The sequence below is a fragment of the Anarrhichthys ocellatus genome, unplaced genomic scaffold (genome assembly GCF_004355925.1).
Source record: "Anarrhichthys ocellatus isolate YVR2014 unplaced genomic scaffold, GSC_Weel_1.0 scaffold16, whole genome shotgun sequence".
NCBI lineage: Eukaryota > Metazoa > Chordata > Actinopteri > Perciformes > Anarhichadidae > Anarrhichthys > Anarrhichthys ocellatus.
The window spans coordinates 2,589,367-2,611,055 of NW_022280046.1; the positions used below are offsets into that span (position 1 = coordinate 2,589,367).

Consider the following 21,689-nt stretch of genomic DNA (forward strand, 5'->3'; position numbering starts at 1 on the left):
GTCAGGATACTTGCCATGACAATCACCATCTATTGAGTTTGGTGGTCATATGATGCTCCAGACCATTCTGTCCAAGTGTTGCACAGACTTGTCTTTGAGCACAGCCCCCCAATCTTCCTTCAGAAGGGAGTCAGCTGTGTGCTTTCCAAAACTTGAGTCTGACACTGCTCAATGAAGGGGAGGTAGATGACACAGCTATTAATACCATAGGCCACTTCCGTTTTTGCTGTAAGTCTATGATGTTATTTTAGAAACCTGGAGATGTAAAATGATCTAGTAATTTGCAAGAATTAGACGAATGCCATTTTAGGGTTTTGGTTTTCTGCTTTCCTATGTTGGTAATCCACTCACAACCATCCCTATTTAGCTTGGTTGGGGACCAGTACCTGACATTACCAGTTTTGCACCCACAGAATGCATTTTCTTTGACAAGCAAGGCTGGGTTACCTACAGGGCCTTGGGCCAAAGTAGTCTGCAGGGCAATTACTTTATGCTTATTCAATACATTAAAAAAGTCCTTATTTTTTGCCTTTGAAAGTGTCTGTAAGTGCAACCTTCAACACACAGCTTCATATTTGTGTTACCAAGCTTGTTGTGCTCCATGCCATTGCCATTCCTGTCCCAAAGCAACATTTCAGATGATGGATTTTTTCTTTTCTTTATATGAAGTGCAGACTCCGCCCACCCAGCCTCCCCCGGCAGACGCCGGACTTGCGAAGCAGCGAACCCAACTATTGGCCGACGTGACTGAGAGGTATCGGGAGTAACGTTACATGAAGCCGACTGTTAACTTCAGGCTCTGTACACCACGCAAAGTCGGTTTACGTTAGTTAACGATGACTACATCGGGGCCCTTGGATCGAATGGAACTCTGTGAAAGCCTCTTGACATGGGTAGGTGGTCAAATATGAAGTTCGGGGGTTTATTTCCACTGACTAGCTAGCTAGCGTACGAGGATACTCCTAGCTCGATGAGCTAGCGGCGGTAACGTTAGCAGGCTAGAGGAAAATGACACACAGGCTCACGTTGGTTACGTATACAGGCCAGCTGTTTGCTGCTTTAGCTGCTGATGTGTGGTCTGCTAGCTGCCAGGAAAGCCTTCTACCCAGCCATGAACATACCTTTGGTTCTAGCCCTGTACAGCCGGGTGTTTAGCTAGCTCAACTTTCTAATGCTCTGTCTGTGTGTTGTAACGGGGTGGATGTAACGGCAGAAACATTGGCCTTGTTATGGTTTATCGCTTTCTTAGCGACGTATTTTTCCTCTGGATTGAGCATACAACGTTACACCTCGGTGTCTGAATTCCTGCCATTGTTGCCTAATGTATAATTATGTCTGATCTCTCGTCCCCATTGCTCCTGATAAAAAAAAAAGTGAAATACAGGATCGCATCCCGGGCTTGGCTTTGTAACGATACCCTAAATCTTTGTATGGATGTGTAAGCAACCAAGTGGAAAAGGGGCATCAGATCAGGATCACATGATACATATTTTTAGCATGTTTGTATTGTGGACACAACACACACGCATCTAAAGAAAAGTCCACAGTCTCTTAACTGTAATGTTGACTGTTGGACAAGGAAAAAGCAATACTAATACTGACTACATCCTTTGTGATGCTTCAACCTTCATCACACGCATTACTCAGATGTGCACAGAACTGTGAATGGATCGGCTGACATATCATTTGATTGAAACTGTGCATGGGTACTTCCATGTTTTCTACCATACACTACTGGCTCAAATGACAGTAGTGCATGCTGAAAACATGCATGCAGGGCTGGTTTTAGTTAGAGCTCAGTACAAGCCCCTTACATGTCACATAGTCATACTGGAAATCAATTTGTGAGATTGAGACGTCAGAGCTTGTGGGTTTAAGCTTGTGGGTTAATGTGACATGTACATTCATCTCTGATGCCTCCGCCTCTTGTTTCCTTTCTTCATGCTCCTCGTAGTGATGTGACTGGCAAACATTCCTCACATACCTGTTAACTGTGAAGTCACAGCACTGAGTGTGACCGATTGTTGCTGACGTGCATGAGGCTGTACCTCTTACGAAATAGCAGTGGAGATATCAAGGCAACTGTCTTTAGACTTTAGTATCTGCTGTCAGCCATGTTATTCAGCTGATGGCTCTTGTCTGTCAACTAAACCGGTTTGTCTTATGAGATAATGTTATTCAAGTGATAAAATTATCTCTCACGACATTGTAGTCACTTGGCAAAACACGATGCCTCGTTTTTTTCCCCACATAAACCTCTATGGAATAGTATATTTGGTATAGAAAATTAATTTCAATCAAGCAGAGCTCTTCATGTGGCCCCAGCTGCATCAGATATCTTGTAATTTCAGTTATCAATACTCATACTAATGTAAATTCACCAGGTGTATTAATAACTGTATTTAAGCTTTTCCTACAAATGTGCCCTATAACTTTAGTAACTGGTAAAGCAGCACTGCTGATAAAGAATCATGTCTGACATTTACACCGAAATGATGCACTGGATCACACATCAGCAAAGCAACTAGGTGCATTGCTTGCATTTTGTTGTCTCTTGGCTGTTTTTGTAGCACATCACTTTGTCGCTGAAATCCCTTTAACTGGCACCACAAGCACGTTCATTTTCTGTTACCATCAAAATGGTCCATGGTGGGCATGTGTGGCGTTGGTATGCTGGTCTTCCTTTTGGACGCATACAATCAAAACAACGAGCTGACTGATATGCGGTATGATGAGACCTAATGTGGACATTATAGTTGAGAGGTAAAAGTATCTGCTTCCCTTTGATCGCTCGTCCTAGTCATGTGACACAAGTGTTCTCCACAGCTAGACTGTCTCCTTTCCAACTGCTTCCACAAACGCTTCCTTTTTTGACATCAGTCCGCCCCGTCTGAGTTTTGTCAATAGTGTAGTTAAGCCAATATTTCTTTTATTATTGCTTTGGTTCTGTGTTTAAAAAATAAGAGAGAGAAAACAGTCATTTCTAATAGATAAGAAATTCAGTTTACGTTATATTTCTAATGTTTATTTTCTATTTCATGGCCCTTTGCGTGCTACCACAAAATTGTTGTCATTACAGCAGTTATTGTGCATGTTGACTCAGAAAGCTGAAAGGGTATTAATGGAAATGCAGCTTTTGGTGAAGCTTTTTCTGTGTGAAATTGTTTAGGTCTCACACACTGTCAGACATGAACGTCTTTCAGTTAAACTCAACTTAGCCCTCTTATCTTCCCTTTAAGCAGATTGCTATGGATGATGTGATCAAAGCGGACTGAATGTAATCTGGGAACATGAACCAGAACCTCAAAATCCCTCTGATCACATGATGCTCTGTATCCAGATTAATTGGTTTTCAATCATCACATTGCAGCTCACACACACACACAGATTGGGCATTAACAGGACACTGTGCAGATAAAACAGTACAGTATGTTATGCGGTGTATGCTGCTTTATAATTGAAACAGAGCTGGCAAAAGGGGAGCTTCTTTCACAGACAGCCAGTGCCGACACAATGTCCTACACACAGCATAAAGGAAGTCACCAGCACTGCTCCACTGTGGCTTTTCAGGAGACATCACATGGGCATACATTCTGTTTAAAGGCTTTGTATTCCAGTACAGCATGTACACCATAGGTTTGTTGACCGAGCATGCAGTCCAAGCATGGGGGAGCTGTGGCAATGCGAACCTATTTCTGCTTGGGGACAATAGTGTAGGGTGTAAAAATAGAGCTCTGTCAAAGGGGGATGCAATACTCTTTGTATGCAACAGAGCTGGATGTGTTGGACCTCAACACATGCCTCGGTTTAATTTGATTTAATTTAACAGTGTTGCTTACTATTGTGTTAGTATCCAAACACAGGAAGTCGGCACGTAAACCCACTCCACAATACAACTTAGCATCACAGGAAGGGTGTAGACTTGAGTGTGATGAGTCATATACATTTTAGATTGTAGTTTCAATTTGGCAGGGTAATTGGAGTGGGTCAGGTATTCTTCAGTCTCTGGTAACCTGTGTTATGTAATCGGACATAACAAACAGTGTATCAAACAGTGATAGCTAGTTAGTTGAAATATGAATAATAATACAGATGTTTTTAGATCAGGTGCACCGAGAGTGTCCTCTTGTTGACGAGTCAGTCATTCAGGAGCAGTACAACTTTGAGTGGAGGTTCCTAGAAGACGATCTTAACCACTTTAGGATATTTTAAATGTTTTTGTTGTTATTGGGTCAGTTTACTCCATGTTTAAAAGTTGATGGGCAACATTTCTTAAGGTTCACAGTTGTACACTTGATGTCCAGTGGAGAATCTAAATTAAACATTTAGGTTGTCTGAACTTATCAACTGATTGTGTGTGTATTGTTTTGTGTGTCATGTTGACTTCATGCCATGTGAAGTGTGTCCTTGATTGTGTACCGTGTCGAATGTCTTCTTGTTTCCTGACCTCTGTCTCTGCTAATAAGGGATATTATCGAGCACTCGGAAGTGTTGCTGCTCAGATTACGGCCACACAGTTATTGGAGATGTTCTTGCATCATCTTTATTTCAAGAGGAAATGTCCTACAGCCAGTGGTTTAATATTAGTGGACACAACACCAAGCAAATGGCATATTATGGCCTACCCAACACTTGTAGCTGCTTTTCAGAGGGAAATATTTATACTAGTTTAATGTCGAACACAATGACGAGCTGAATATGTGTCCGGATGCATTAACATCCAGCTTGAGTCTCGCTTAAAGCCCTCTGCTCCGTTCTTTTCCACCCAATAGCTTCATGTGGAGAGCTTCGTTGGGGTTCAACCTGTGTTGATAGGCCGTCTCTCAGACACTTTTGTCTGAATACCTTGTCTGTCGCCCTCTGGTCTTGGTAAGTCTGTGACTCGGGGCTTGAGAGCTGCATGTTGAGCCACGTAATGAAAAGTGAGACCGACGGAACGACGTGCAGGCAGAATTGAAACCTCGTCATTTTCCTTCTGTCAGAATTCCAACATTCCTGCTCTCAATTTCCCCTCCTTTTGGCACGTGGACAGAAAAATATGAACTTGTGTGTCTGGGCAACAGACTTTAAGCCTGGAGGAAAAGTGATAAAGAAGGATATAAAGGGTGGAAAGGGAACAATGACTTGCCAAGTGAGAATAAAAGGATCGGGAAAAAAGAGATGGAAATGGACCAAGAAGGATAAGCAAAGTTGAGAGAAATTTAGCAGGACCCAGCACTCAACACTTGTTTGTCTGTTTGTTGTTTAGATCCAGACTTTTGGAGTGGAGGCTCCATGCAAGACAGTAGACGACTTGACGGGCGGTATCGTCATGGCCCAAGCTCTACAGAAAATGTAAGTTGTCCTTCATCCTCGGTGTATGAGAAAATGCATCTTTCTAAAAAAAATACTTCTCTTTTTGTGGTATTTTACATTGTTGGTTGCATGATGTGTCATTGCTGAGCAGACTGAATTATATGTTAGAATGTACAGTAAACATAATAAATGTATTGAAACATTCAGTGACACTCCGTCACTGTCGGCGTTTTTCTCATTCAACTTCCCTAAAGCACTATTCTCTTGTCCATCTGAACTTTCTAGAGATGTAGTGTATTTCAACGACGCTTGGATTAGTAGAATCAAACCAGAGGTTGGGGACAACTGGAGGTTAAAGGTAAGAATACGTTATAGTAGTAGGTGTGTGTGTGGTTTATGTTTTGTGAGGCCAGTTTCCTTTTTCCCCCCCATTAGCGAATGACAGCAGACTTTTCCAAGTTTGAATGAAACTTCTACATAAGCTCTCTTTTGTTTCAGATCAGCAATCTCAAGAAAGTTCTGAAAGGCGTCCTAGACTATAACCAGGAGGTAAGAACAATCTGCTGTATTCATTTTAATTTGATCAGTACCGAGCATCCACAGTACACAAGCCCATGTGTTGCTCGTCGGGACAAGTTGTGACTGCAGGCACTACCCTTAAAAACTTTAGCACAACCACAGACCATGATAATCCAGTTTTGATTATTAAAATGCTTTTTGCTTCCCGTCTAGATCTTAGGCCAGCACATCAACGACTTCACGCTACCAGATGTCAACCTTATTGGGGAGCACTCTGACCCGGCAGAGCTTGGGAGGATGCTTCAGCTTATTCTGGGCTGTGCTGTCAACTGTGAACAGAAACAAGGTACGCGTCCCGTACTCTGTGTGCGATGTGTAGTTAGAAAACAATGTTCGATGATATCACAATTCTGATACCAACTGACTCAGAGGCTTGAATTTCCCCTCATTATTTTGTCTACTTCTCTAGAATACATCCAGACCATAATGATGATGGAGGAGTCGGTGCAGCATGTTGTTATGACGGCCATCCAAGAGGTGAACGATCGTGCTTTTTACAATAATAGATTAATGATGAGAGTAAGGTGGGATTGATCAGATTTGGTTGTCGTCATGACTGAACCGAGGCGTAACAAGTTTGCTGCCGTGTGTACACGTAACATCTTCCAACCCGTAAACCTGTTTTTGTGTGTTCCTGCAGCTGATGAGTAACGAGACCCCAGTGATGGGAGGAACTGACTCGTATGTGGATCTAGACAGACAGGTATGGAGACTATAAAACCTCACGTGGTGCTTTTTATTGTCTGTTTTCTAACGGCGCCATCAAAATGCTCTCAGATTAGACAGAGTTTAAGTTTGAATGTAACTTTTAAGGTAAAATATTGAACATTCACACGTCAAAGTCTTTAAACTCGCACACACACTCCCTCCAGTATCTGGATTTTCCACTGAAACCTCAACACCAACGTGATCTCTGCCTCTACCGATGTTATACCCTCCTCCTTTTTGGCCACAGACCTGTAAAACAGCTGAGTGTTTCAACTGCTTACAAACTGCCTCAAAAACATCTCACACTGTTATTTGGGGTAAATGTTTGTTTAGTCCTTGATCCAACATCTCCTTGGGGTTATACATGTTTGTTTCTTTAGTCTCATCCAAGTAGACAATACATTGTGTGGAAATGAAACAATGTGCAGGGTTTTTATTGTTTGTTTTTTCTTTTGTTTCTCAGCTGAAGAAGACAGCAGAGGAGCTGAATGATGCTTTGTCTACCAAGGAAGAGATTGCCCAGAGGTGTCGTGAGCTTGACATGCAGGTCGGTTTAATGCACTTGTAATCCTCCATGTTTTAGGCTGTTTGACTGCTGGTCGTAGACATCATCATAGCACAGAGTTCAGGTACTCCTATCCTATAACCTGAAAGACATAACGCCACCAGTGAGCCTGGCGAGGTCAGTTAGTTATCACAATGGCACACTATTAAAATGTGAGTATGTGAATAATTCAATAATAATATTGTATAACATTATTATATGCGGCTGGTCATTATGAGAGGACTATTTAGGTCTATGTCTTCATGGAATGATAATCATATAATGTCCAAAGTGTTAAAAATATTGGTATTGTTAAGAAAATACAGCTGCATAATTTAAGCTGTTGAGTGTCAGGCATTACTCATTAGCCTTGAGCAATTATAACTGCAATGATGATGCAATGTGAAACTGAAAAGATGAATGAGCACTTATGTACAGTAACTGTATATTTAGCAGGAACGTATTCAAAGTATACATACAAATAACTAACTTTAATTCACTTCTTTTAGCTTTATTTTGTAACTCTTTTGTGTCTAAGTGATTGTGTCGTACTTCTTACAGCTATGTTTTGGTTGCACTTTAAAAGCAGCTCCCTTTTTTTGCATAATTACACTGTAACGCATCTGGTTTGAGTTCCCTATACTTACGTGATAACATGTTGCTAAAAGAGATTAACTCACTTTATGTCTCTATCTTGAGAGCAGATGATCATAATGAACATATTTATTTCCTTTTACTTACTAAAGACACATATTGCAGAAGAAATGGAGCTGTGATTTAAAGGGTTACCTGCTCTCCTGTCTTGAATCGGTTTCCTCTCATTTCCTCACTATTTCATCACTGTGTGCCTTGCTTTAAAGGCCCTCCATGTCCAAGAGGAGCGTGATAGACTGAGGTTAGAGTTTAATGAGCTAGAAGAGAGGGTAAATCCAAACTTTCTTTTCTTTCTGTCTCTTTTTTCCATCCATCCATCCATGATGATGATGATGTGTGTGTGTGTGGTGTGTCTAATAGTCCTAGTAGATCCCCCTCCTACTAGTTATCTGTGTGTGTGTGTGTGTGTGTGTGCACACGTATACACATGGTCCTCATGGGGCACACCAGCCACAACTGCAGTTTGGTGTGGGTGTGTCAGTTGTCCCCTCTTCACTAATTATCCTTTGTCTTCTTACCCTTGTGTGTTTCATTGCTCTCCCACAGCAACAGTAGACAGAGAGGGGGAAACCCACTGTCCACTTGTCTTTTCTTGGCAAAACTGTTGAATACATGTCAAATGTTACAAATATCACACATACTGTATATTATTGTTATGTGATGTTACCATTTTTTTTTCCTGAATTTAAAAAAAGTGCACATCAAGAACCTTTTTATCAAAATAATAATGTTTCTATTTCCTCTTAACAAAAACATTAAGATCAGTTCCTGTGTTTGGAGATGCAACAGACTCAGTCATGCATTTCTATCATTAGTGGCACATTTAAAAGCACAGATGAGCTTCTGCTTTGCTTGGTGTGGAGTTTGATGCCCTGTCTATCACGCTGAGAAGGCAACATCAAACTATATGTAGCCCTCTTTGGAGTTTGTTGGTTTGCCCCGTTGAAGTGTTTTTGGTGTGCGCTTGCTTTGTTACCAGAAGCGATGCTGCAGTATAATAACCTAATGGATTGAATGCCGTAAAGAAAATTCTGCGTTCACATATAAGTAGTTTGAGAGATACAATTTGAAGAAATAACTTATTTCCTTCTCTTCTCTCTTCTCTTTAACATTCCATCCCTCTATCCTCCATTCCACCCCTTTTTTCACCTTTCCTGTTATCCAAATCCCGGTCTACCTCACGACTGGACCCATGTCTTCCTGCCCTTTCTGGTTCCTCTTTTTGCATTCCCATTCTTTGCCCTCCTGTTCGCTCGCGTCCCTTCCACAGGTGGCAGCCCTGCAAGAGGAGAAGAGCAGTTTACTCGCAGAAAACCAGGTCCTGATGGAGAGACTCAACCAGTCCGACTCCATAGAGGACATAAACAGCCCTGCGGGACGAAGACACCTCCAGCTGCAGACACAGCTGGAGCAACTACAGGAAGAAACGTTCAGGTGTGGAGTTGATGGAAAGAGAGAGGGAGATGAATTGACTGATGCTGGAGTCAAAAATCAGATTTTAAAGATGATTACTGCTAATTCTGTGTAGGTTGGAGGCATCAAAAGACGACTACCGGATCCGTTGTGAAGAGCTTGAAAAGGAACTTGTGGATGTGAAGTCGCAGAATGAAGAGCTTGCGTCTCTGGCTGATGAAGCGCAGTCTCTCAAGGACGAGATGGATGTCCTCCGGTAAGAAGGGGATGCAAAGTCTTGGCTCTGAACACACTGAGAGTACCAGAGTAAAGCAAGCTAAACACGAAACAAGTGAAGAGATGCCAAATGGAAATAGAATGAGTTAGAAAAAAAGGAGATGAAGAAAGACAAATGTATTGTTGAACAACTATCCTGTTATTTCAGACTTGTCTCCTTTACTTCTTTCTAAATGTAACGTCACAAAATGAAAGTGCCCGTTGTTTCCCTCCCCAGGCATTCATCAGACAAAGTGTCAAAGCTGGAGGGCACAGTGGAACACTACAAGAAGAAGCTGGAGGACATGGGTCTTCTCAGGAGACAGGTACGCAGACGGCAGCAATAACTTAATGCGTCTCACTCAGTGTCCATTCTTTTTTTAACAAACATTTAGTTTCAATCAATATCTAACTAATCACCGAGTGTTATTCCAACAACTGGCAGTATTTGTGTGTCCGAGTTACAAACAAATACAGTTTACATTCCTGTGGCTCTTTTCCAGAATAAGCTTCTGGAGGAGAAGAACACGGTGTTGATGCAGAGCAACGTCGGTTTGGAAGAAGAGCTACGAAAGGCGAACGCCACCAAGGGCCAGCTGGAGACATACAAGAGACAGGTAAGCAACCAGCGGCCATGTTGACTCGCATGGAATGAGGCTTGGCTTGATGTACCCCAACTTGTAAAGCTGTTATTGTATAAGACTCACACACATATATTTTAAGAGATAATGTATTTCCATTGTCTGCCCTTTCTCTGCACAGGTGGTTGAACTTCAGAACAGACTGTCAGAAGAGTCCAAAAAGGCCGACAAGATGGAGTTTGAATACAAACGCGTCAAAGAGAAAGTGGACTCTCTACAAAAAGAAAAAGATGTATGTACAATTCATTGTATTAATATAAGAAATGGTACAGTATTTTTGATGAGTATACATTTTTCACAGAGATATCCCACCATATATTTTTGCAGTGTGCGTAACTTTGTGATGTATCATTTTGTTCTACAAGAAAGACCAAAGGCTGAACATAACTTTCACTCTAGTAACTAAACAGAGTTACTAGAGTTACTTGATTGACAGATGCACATCTTTTGGCTTCATTGCAAACCCTGCACTATTTCTCATCATATTTTCTGCATCACGTGTTTCTCTCCCTCTGTAGCGTATGCGTACGGAGAGAGACTCTCTGAAGGAGACTATTGAGGAGCTCCATTGTGTCCAAGCCCAGGAGGGACAGCTCACATCAGGTACAATGAAAAAAACATGTGGCTAAATATGAATAGCTGAGCTACGATGTACTTGGTCAAGCCTAAATATTTGGTGTCACCCTGTACTCACGGTACTATCTGTTTGTTAAAGGCTTGTTCCCGATGGTCAGCAACGACGGCTCTGACTCACTGGCTGCTGAGATCTCCACCCCAGAGATTCGGTATGCCACTTAATGTTGCAACTTGCGTGCCAGACACACATCAGACTGTTCGTGTGTGGATGTGGGGGTGTGTGTGTGTGTGTGTGTTCACTCTGTAGCCAGATGGTTTCTGGGCGGCTCTCTCTGCTGTTTTTAAGTGGATAATTTTGACTTTAAAAGAACTGTCTCTGTAGTGAGTTATGTAACAGTTGTGTGAGAGTTGCATCAGCCTGACTGCTGCTTTCCAGGACGGCTGGCTTCTCTGCCGGCAGCATATTGTGCCTGGATTCTTTTTCAACGTGCGTTAACCAAAATACATATGGATTTACTTTGAAATCCTCTTAAAGCTACTAATAGAAAAATACAGTACTTGAGTTAACCCAGTCCAGACTAATTATTACTCTCTGGAGGTAAAAGTAAGATTAAACTGTTGTGGCCTGAGGTGATGTCATATCCTGCAAGCTTGCAGAGGTGGAAGTTAAATGTTGCAATAGCAGTGTTTCATGTGAGATATCTAAAGAGAATAACTGTGGTTGAAATACAAAATTGATGATTCATGCTCACTTGTGATTGTCAGTTCAGCACCTAACCCAACAGTGAGTGTGTAGACTGAACCAGGATGTGCCTTTTTGACAGAAAAGCTCCTGTGGCTCAGTTTCCTCTAAACTATAAAACAGCATGAACAACAGCTGGAATTTAGTAAGTCTCTCACTTTCCTGCAGGGTAGGATTCCAAACTCCACCAAAAGAAATCCGGTCCCGTCGCTGTAATATTTTCCCAATAAGCTGTTTTGGAACCTCTTCTCTAGTCTTCCTTTTGCCTTCCCTGGCCTTCCCTTTGCTAGCCCAGCGGCTGTGAGTTCATCTGGAAACATTCAGTCAGTACTTTAGTTGGAAAAGGAGTCGGCAGCCACGCCCTAAAAAAACACAGGAACCAGGAGACAGACTCTGCTCAACACTATCAAAAGACAGATCCGAGACATAACACATCTTATCTGTTTGGGGGGGAAAGTATCTCAAATACCTCTGCCCGTCTTTCCACCTTACAGTTGAAGGAACAGAGCGAGAGTGGGCTTCTCAAAGTGTATATATTTATATTTTTTGAGGATGCACTGTTGGTCAGTCTGACGGCATTACAGCAGCAGTACAGTAGTCTCGTTGCTGCAAATATTTTAGTATTAACGAGACTAAACCAGCAGGTGTGTTGCATCTATTTGCATAAGGTGTCTATGTAGAATTTATTGAGTTTCCCCAGTGCTAATAACATTATAATGTCTCACCTTATATTTACTGATTGCTGCACAGTTTGTGTCAAATAGTAACTTGGGACAGATATGATAAATATACAGAGAACAATGCATGCAACAATGTGTTCTCACCAGTGGTCTTTGTTTATGTCAATATTCTGTATACTGCTTGTGAGTACAGGTATAACAATCAATACTTTGTTTGATCAGTGTTGTTTGGAATTAATACTTGCTTCGGTCCCAATGTGTTTTTCCAGAGAACATCTGATTCATCTTCAGCACGAGAACAAGATGCTGAAGCTGGCCCAGGAGGGATCAGACAATGAGAAGATCGCTCTGCTGCAGAGTCTACTGGAGGATGCCAACAGAAGAAAGAATGAACTGGAGACGGAGAACAGGTCAGCAGAGAGCACAGAACCTGGGAGCATTCAGCAGCGACGGCAAACAAACTGGAGGCTGACTTATTTTTCTATTTGCCTATGAAAACACAAATGCATCTTCTCCTTCTGTGCTCACTATCTTATTTTGAGGGCTGATTGTGTTTCCCTGTGCTTTTATTTATTTAATTTGTCTATACTGGAATTTGAGTCGATGACCTTTTAGTCAGCAGCCTGCTTCTCTGCTCATTGCTGTGTTTAAACTTGTTCGTCAAACTGGTCTTTTGTGCTTTTTTCTTATCTAGGTTAATCAATCAGCGCCTGATGGAGGAACAGGGTCAGGTAGAGGAGCTGCACAAGAATCTCCAAGAACAGGGTTCCAAAGCAGATGATGTAAGGAGCGATACGTTTGTTCTGCTTTGTGGAGGCATGACTCTGATACCAGCTGAAATGTTGGCAACAATCACACATTCCCATCAAAACAACAAAGATGTTCGACAAGACTGCAGTACACCGCTCCTCTTGAAGGCTCACGGTTTTGATTTTAAAAAGTAACGTTAAAAAGAGAAAAGGCCAAATGAGTATAATTAACATAATTAACCATCTGTCTTTTTTCTCTCAAACACTTATTTGTAGTATTTTGACTACTTACTTTCAGTGGTTTTAGAAGCAGTACAGTTTATAAAAACAAGTAAGCAATATGCAGAGAATAGAAATAAATATCTATATTGGAAACATCACAATTATGGAGGAATAATCTAGGAAGACCTTTTATTTAAGTACAAATCTAGTCAGTGAAGGAGCCAGTGTGTCAAATGTCGGGTGCAAAAATGGGAAAGACACGTTGACAGATTATGGCGTGGATGATTATTGCCTCTCAGTGAAATACTTTTCACTTTTCTTTTCAAATAATGCTTCCACTCACAGACCATAGTAAGTATAACTTTGTGATTCCTGAACAGTTCCCTCTCTTAGACTTTGTTCTTTCAAGATGTCAGCTGTTTGACTTCATGAAACAAACGTGTAACAACTCGCAATGTAAGACATTTGCATATGTTATAGGATGACTTCATGCATTTGTTACACTGAGTTGTTGCACTGAAGGAGTACGTAGTTACTTTTTTGCTAGCTATGTTGTTTTGGGATTCTGCATTCTTCTCTTTCCTGTTAGAAGTAGAGAGGCGTCTGTCATCACTTCTTTGGTGTCTTCTTTGTGTCTCTCTAGAAACCCAGCTTTCCCCTTTCCTCCACGCCGTTTGAATTCTTGTTTAGAGATACTCTGCAGATTTCTGCTCTCTCATTTTACATACAGAATCAAAGAACATACAAAAAAATGAACCAGAACAATCCTCGAATTGTAAACATTCTTTGTGATCATCCAACCTGAAGAATCACTTCATCACCCAGCCCAAAGTATTGGTTTTAGGGTCTGTTGGTTGCCTCATTTACTGAAATTCTAGATTTATTAATGTAGTTAAATACCACATGATAACATTACCCAAACATGTTGTGTTCCACACTTCCCCCTGTTGGATGAGAAGGGACATGTGCAGGGTCTTCTTACATTGTGGTGCCTTTTAATAACAACTTTAAAGGTCCTTTTCAACGAAGCGAGAGAACAAGCCTGGCACACACACGTGTGGCTGCAGGTATAAAGATGGACAAGACTGGAGTTTGCAACTCCTGCATTTATCCAACAGAGTCTCTTTAAATGTTTCTCATCTTTTTTTTATTTTAAGTTGTATCTGTGGGTTGTGTAGGTTGGTATATGTTATAAAATATATCCTTTATTTGTTTTTCTTTTCATTCAGTCTTCCATCCTGAAGAAGAAATATGAGGAGCACATGTAAGTTCCCTGTTTTACAAACCCAGAAATATGTTTACATATAAACAAAATCAAAGTAAATAGATTTGAAATGTCCTCTTCATTCACTTCTGGGATGCTTGGTATGAAATAATCAACAAAACCGGGCCTGAAAAACATGTTTTGACGTTGGTGCTTTGTCCTCTTCATCAGGGAGAAGCTACGAGAGTTGAACAATGAGTTACTGAAGAAGAACGCCTTCATCGACGACATAGAGCCCAAATACAACACCAGCTGTGAGTTTGAACTCTGAATGTGTGAAGTGCGGTTGAAGGCCGTTGACCTCCATCCTCTCTGACCACCTGTTCTTATCATTTTAGAATTTTAAATGATTTAATGTATGATGTGCTACAGCTCAGTGCATTCTCGTAGCAAAGGACAAATAAACAAAAAAAATAACTTTCATGTTGTTGCCTCTCAGCCCAACGAGTGGAGGAGCTGGAAGACGCTTTGAAGAAGAAAGATGAAGACATGAAGCAGATGGAGGAGAGATACAAGAAATACCTGGAAAAGGCCAAGAGTGTGAGTATATTCATAGGTTTATCTCTTGCACGGTGCATTGTAACCAGGGAGGCTTGCTGTGGGTGCAGGGCAACAAGAAAGTGTACGTGATGTGATTTGAATGTGTCCGCTCCAGGTGATCCGGACCCTGGACCCCAAGCAGAACCAGGGTTCAGGTCCAGAAGTCCAGGCCCTTAAGAACCAGCTGCAGGAGAAGGACAGGATGCTGCACTCATTGGAGGTAATCAAGTATTAGAAGTTGGATGATCAGGTAAGGGAAGCGGTGGACTCAATTGGGTTAACCGGTCACCTTTTATAGATGAGTAGTGACTGGAGAAGGACGCATGTTTAAGTGTGTGAAAACATAAAGAAACAACTGCATTGCTTATTTTTGTGTGTGTTTTTATGTTTTCTCCAAACAGAAAGAGATGGACAAGACAAAAACCCAGAGAGATTACGAGGAGAAACTGATCGTGTCAGCCTGGTACAATATGGTGAGAAAGACCTTCACAGAGAATTAAGTATCTTGAGGTTTTGGACTTTTGATCGGACAAGAAAAGACATTTTATTAAGTTATATTTATTATATCTAGGACAGTGATGGGCATTTTTCACATGTATAATTAACCAAATATCTACTTGAAAATAAAAATTATTATTTATTTTCAACTCATAATAATACATAGCTCACCCAAGGATAGTTATTAGCAATAACACATTAAATGAGGCACTGAAAAACACACAATATTTCAAAATAATTGTCCAGAAATCATTTGCGTTCAGTTATTCCTTTGATAGATATAAATACATGTGGGTGGAATGATATGTGGAAGAACAAAGTGTGATTTTTAGTTTGAATTTGAATGCCTTTAATGTTTTTTTTTTTTGTAATACCCTCTTGTAGTGTAGGCCAAGTATTGCATGAAATGGTGTCATTCTTTACAAGTCATGCAAGAAGGCATTTCAACCACCAGAGGGCAGCATTGCTCTTCTATATTTGACATTTCCTCCATTAAACATTTGATCGATAGCTGGTGTTAATGTTCATGAGTTGTTAAATAGGAACTGATATTGTGTTTACGGTAATTTGCTTTCTCATGCTTCACGATTACCGCACTGCTGGTAGCTGATTCTGTGGTGACTTAAAAGCTCTGGCTCACACGCTGCTATTGATTCTCCACCTCCTCGCTGTTATGTTTCCTGATGAAGACCATTAAGGGCAATAATGAGACTTCCTCCGTATCTTTTCTCAGGGTATGTCTCTGCAGAAGAAGGCGGCTGAAGACAGACTTGCCAACACCGGTTCTGGTCAGTCCTTCCTGGCCCGGCAGAGACAAGCCACCAGCACACGTCGCTCCTATCCAGGCCACGTCCAGCCAGCTACCGCAAGGTAGATGGGGCAGCAGGGCAGAAAAATAACGCCACAAACCACCATACAAATCCCCCGAACTTACACACTATAGACCTGCCCTTTTTTTTTTGAGGCACGCTATTTGCATTCATTTCTAATGGACGTTATTGTTTTCCTGCATTCCGCCTGTTGATTTTCTTTTTTTTTTTCTTCTTGATCAAGTCCCTTGGGTAGAGATGCCAGGCAAGGCTGGCCCAAAACTCGCCCCCATTTTTTTTTTTTTTTTTTCTCCCCTCACAGAGCATATTTTTTACCCTGACTCCTGTGATGCCAGGCTCCAACCCTTTTAACACCCCAGCATACTCCATAGGGTCTGACTAATCACCCCAAAACCTCCTCTCTTCCTCCCTCTCTGACCTCCCTGACCTTCCTCAACCCATACTCTGTGGCAAACCTTTGTCCGGCAGGTCATTTGGACCCCGAAAGGCAGAGAAGAATCGCATCTTCTTGACAAGTCACGGTCACTTCTCTTTCGAGGAACCGCTCTTGCCTGTTCATGCCGTATTCACGCACATCTCTACCTTCATCGGGTTTCTCTCTATCCTGCGATATCTATTTAAACTCTTACGATGTAGCTTTCAGCAGGCGACAGCAATTCTCAATGTGTTCAAATGGAGATAAGTTGCTCTCCTGCTGTGTCATGTTATATTTGTTATTTGAATTTAGATGCACTATTGAGCAACAAATACATAGGAAGATGTATAGTCATCTCATCTCATGTAAATGTTCCATTTGCTTGCTAAATGGTCTTAATGATCTCTAATAGGACTTCATGATTTGGAAAAAAACAGGTAACAGTGCAGCAATAATTGTGAGGAAAAACGTAAAGTTACTGCTTCAGCTGTTGAAGTTTTATCAGAAGTTGCAAATCCTCAAAGATTTCTACATAACTGTGTTGACTGGTTTTCACTATCTTTGTTAAGGAGCCACCGTCAAGCAAACTGGGAAATGCATCAGTTCATGTAGCTTCAGCTTCACCAGCATTTAGCAGGTTGTCTCAGACGTCACCGTACGTGCCATAGTGTTACATTTCAATACATGCGCCGCAGCATTTGGTCGACAGCACTCAAGGAAAATGTAGTCGTGAGATAGTTTTAGATCCTGGGATGGAGACTTGGTTCGCAGATCGCCCCTTTCTGCTAATACGTCAACAACGAGAAGTTGTGTTTAACTGTGTAGCTCGGTTCTTTTCCGTATCATTTTAGAATCCATTGATTGCTATCGTAGTGAAAAGGTTGTTCAAGGTGTTTTGAAAAGTACACAGTGCTTCCCATGTCAGTTTAAACAGACATCTTGAATAGGTATGCTTGTTGCAGCTGTTCCTGTCCTTTTCTTTTAACCCATTTTTATTGTTCCACTCTGTTTTCATTGTCATTGTTTTTAAGCCGCATGACGAACGATCTCTTATTAACACGACGGACTTTCAGAAGCCTTGGAATTGACCCTGTTCGTTTGCTTGTGTTTGTGTTTAGATCAAGGCCAGAATCTCAAGCTAACAAACCCCGCCGTCTGACCGTTGTCTCTCTCTCTTTCTCTCTCTCTCCTCCCTCAACAGCAATGTCACTGCATGACCTGCACACCAGTGAGCTGGCCAAGCCTTGAGTGGCCTGGCCCGGCCTGTCCCCCCCCCCCCGGGCAGGGCTAGACTGAGGCCCGTGATGCATGAACTACCTGCCTGCCTACTGTTTGCATGCCTTTGCATTGACTCGAGTCTGCGAATAACCGGCACACCAGTAACAACAGCATGAGCACTAACAACCCTCTGCAGTGTCATGCGTTGTAACGCCCAGACAAGCTCAAGGAGGCCAGAAACTAAACTCCTTTCCCCACCCTTCCAGCTCTTTGCTCCTCATGTTCTCCTGCTCTCTCCTCTCCTCCATCTCTCCTCCCTCCACTCACTCTTCGTGGACATGCCTGCTTGTGCTTCCACACCGCGTCAAGTCTGTTACACTTCAATGTATGTTAACACAAAGGACAGGGGCAGCATATAGCAGAGTAGTCTGCCAATCAAGCAGTTGATCTACAAATAGGCCTTTCTCTGTCATGTGTAACTTGACGTTGGCCGGCTGCCTCAGGATACCTCGATGTCATATTCCCACATATCTGTTTCTATTTACATGGGAGAGAAATATTTAAGAGGTGTCGCCTGCAAATCAGTCTCCATAACACAAAAAACGCTACCCATTAAACTTGTAGATGTGTGTCTCCTGCAGTGGTCCGGCCCAGCCTCTCCTCCACATGTTGCTAGATGGCATCTTAGAAGTGGTTTTACCTCAAGTATTGGTTGGTACAACAAGGAGAGCGGACAGGGCATTACCGGGACGTCCTAGAGGCTTTTGGACAGATTGCAGTCGGAGCATAGGATGGCAAACTAAGTGTTTTTAAAATGAATAACATTGTTACAGATATGCTTTTAATACGGGATAAAAGCCCCCATTAAGCCGACTTATAACTTTTCTTTCAATGGAATTGAATGTCCGCCTAGCATCTGTTTCTACTCTGTTGTCTGTTATTTGTCCAAGTAGCAAATAACCTGTCTAATTGAGCCAAGAGCAAGAGGCTCTGCAGACGGTGCATTTTGTCACACGTTTTATACATTTTTACCATAAAACATGGATGCTAATTTAATAGAATGATATCCTGACAAAAATAAGCGAATGAAACCGTACATTAGCTCACGCAGGCTAATCTACGGTGCATTCAATCTGTCGCCTGGAAAGGGCTGACTATTTAAAAAAACGTAGAAAGGGAAACCACTGCAACAGTCTCAAAGGATCCTGTTGATCACAGATCAAACCTTTATTCAATAGGCAGTTCATAGTAACCCTGCCGTCCTCTACAGTGGTCTGTTAATGCAACTTAACGGAAAATATGTGATTTTGGCATTGAGTGCTCACACATGCAGTTTACAGAATGAGTTCTACGAGACACAAATGATAGTACCAGTAATGAGGAACCTGAACCTGGTGTTGCTGCAAGACATACTGTACACTGTGTGTAGCTTTTTTTTAAATACATGTCTTATTTATATTTTATTTTCAGAGCGTAGTATAGGTATGTTGACAATTAGGGTGAGAGAGACTTAAAACAAAAAAAACACACACCTGGAGCTAAGGATTTATGCATATTATAGGCATAAATGCATACATTTTTCACAAGAGAGAGATGGTTGAATCCTCCAATTTTAATGCCTTTGTTTAAAATATATTTTAAAAAAACAAGACGGGCTGGTCTTTTTAGGACTAAAGACAGCAAGGCATACTACCTTTTATAGACCAGTTTTATTGTGTTATTTGAAAAAAATACAGTTTTTAATCTCATATCCATACATTAAGGAGGCTTAACGAGGGCTTTTCTTCTCTGTACTTTCACCTATTTTACTCATAAATGTATTATTGTGTAACCTTGGTTTAATTCATGCCGTGCATTTTTATCTTAATGGCTTATTTATTCTTTCGGGCACTTGTACAGCAGTGTTACATTTAGTTTTTTTTACATCAGTAGTATTATTACATCGCCACTTGTACTGTTACAATGGAGTTGAACTTACCGTGCGACATCGAGATACTGTTACATACTCGTCTTATGCAACAAAAGGAGGAGATAGTTTGAAATAGCGTCGTGTTTTTATCCATCTATTGACGGTCGCTGAGTGTCGGCGACAAATGGATGAAAACTGCAAGGTTCCATTTACCTCCAGTCTTTTCAGGAAGAGGAGTTTCTTAGAAAACGTGTCATGTTTGAAACGGAATGTTCTCTCATCAACAAAAGAAAGCACATTTTTACACTTGACTGTGACCCTAACCCTACAAACGATCATCAGTGTTTTCTAGCGACGGCTACAAAGACGGCGGCCACGTCTGCGGGAAAAGGCTCATTAGCTGTTAGGCATGCATGTGTTAATTGCATTCAAAATGAAGGCGGCTCAGATGTTTGATTAACTTATCTCGATCAAATTTAGATTCTACATTCGGGCATCAAATAGATTAGTTTTCCGGGAGGGAGCGGCGACACAGTATGCAGTTGCAGTGTAAATTGAGTTGCAAAGTAAAAGGCGTGCTGTTTCGTCTTGTTCTCTACTTGTTTCTGTCCAAATCTGTGTTTAGGAAACCACTTGCCATTAACATCCAGCTGTAAGTTATATTACACAGAACTCTTTTTAACCGTCCATCCTCATGAGTCATTAGTTTGATAAGAAATCTGTATATAATGGAACACATCCACATTGTGGTTGACCTGTTTAAAATCATATCAGGAATGTTGGGGAAAACATTTTCTGTTGTGTAATATCCCCTCAGAGGAAGCATATAATGTTCTCCTCTTTTGTCCCCCATCAAGTCAGCCACTGTAATTTGTCGGTATACGTGTCTGTGTAAATAAACAATGTTACTGGCGAATACTGATACCGGTGGGAAAGATCATCACAGTAATATAACCTGAGAAAACCAGCTAGTTTGCGACATTCTGGGACCTTATTTATGCCCATTTCTTCTCAATAAAGAAGGAACGGTGACATCTTGATGTACTGTTCAATGCTATAACCCCAAATCCTTTCCAAATATTCATTTTTGAGAACAAAATAACAATTGCAGTATTCTTTACAAAACCCGGTCATAATGTTGTGTATTACTTACATGCCGAAGCTAAACATGAGTACCCGGTTTTCCCCCTAGTGTTACCTGACTGCTAATTGCACCGTCACAAGTGTATCAGAGGAACGAAACAAACCACACAAGGATGTTAACAGGTCCCAATCGCATCACTTACGCGTGCAATGTTTGCTGTATTTTTTTACTCATTGAAAACTTTTCTTTACTTATTGAAGTAGCAAATAACCTTCCAATTTGCCAAGTTTTATATTGCTTGTATACAAACACTATGTACATACTAAATGTGGCAGTGCTAGAGGAGGTGTCTGGCTATTTGAGGATGAGAATATAAAACTCATGTCAAGTTGGATGGATTTCATTTAGCATCTGTCCGATCAGGACCCGTTGATGAAAATGTGCTTCCTACATTGCAAAACGTGGAAATTACATTGTAAATAAAGCTTGTATAAAACGGGCTGCTTGTCTGTTTTTCTTATTTGTGTGAAATCATGCAATCTGATACCACACACACACCCAGAGTGTAATGTATTAAATGACAACGTGGGGGCGTTGTGATGAACCGACAGTTAGCACCTGAATGTGCAGCTCCCCTCGGCTTCATGGAGCTTTAGCTGACCGGCCTGAAGCACCAATATTTGCTTCTCATGGAGGAACTGTATTGGCACACATTCTGTTCTTCAAACCTCTAGATGAACATAAATATTCCATCTGCTGAATGATGAAAAAGTGTTTCTCCAAAGCTAAACCTGTTTTGGAATCGCAAAAAAAATGGCCGCTCGCCAGCTACCTGGATAAGAACGGGTTTATTGTTTTCGTCTCCTCTCACCG

The 21,689-nt window shown here is 41.4% G+C and overlaps 1 protein-coding gene across 5 annotated transcripts; it reads left to right on the forward strand.

Moving 5' to 3' along the window:
- The first annotated feature begins 727 nt into the window (after positions 1-727).
- hook3 (hook microtubule-tethering protein 3) lies at positions 728-21,315 on the forward strand. Of its 5 annotated transcripts, XM_031855732.1 has the most exons (26): positions 728-893; positions 5,249-5,334; positions 5,581-5,653; positions 5,794-5,844; positions 6,028-6,160; positions 6,284-6,351; positions 6,515-6,577; positions 7,046-7,129; positions 7,987-8,049; positions 9,051-9,214; positions 9,309-9,449; positions 9,687-9,774; positions 9,952-10,065; positions 10,211-10,321; positions 10,608-10,692; positions 10,805-10,874; positions 12,357-12,497; positions 12,782-12,869; positions 13,404-13,409; positions 14,288-14,322; positions 14,494-14,576; positions 14,762-14,862; positions 14,978-15,082; positions 15,264-15,335; positions 16,094-16,230; positions 17,807-21,315. In XM_031855732.1, exons 1-26 carry the CDS (start codon positions 837-839, stop codon positions 17,820-17,822), a joined length of 2,235 nt encoding a protein of 744 aa, XP_031711592.1. In that variant the 5' UTR covers positions 728-836; the 3' UTR covers positions 17,823-21,315. The 5 variants fall into 5 exon arrangements, with proteins under 5 accessions (XP_031711592.1, XP_031711593.1, XP_031711594.1 ...); XM_031855733.1 differs by lacking the exon at positions 13,404-13,409; XM_031855734.1 differs by lacking the exon at positions 7,987-8,049.
- The last annotated feature ends 374 nt before the right edge of the window (positions 21,316-21,689 follow it).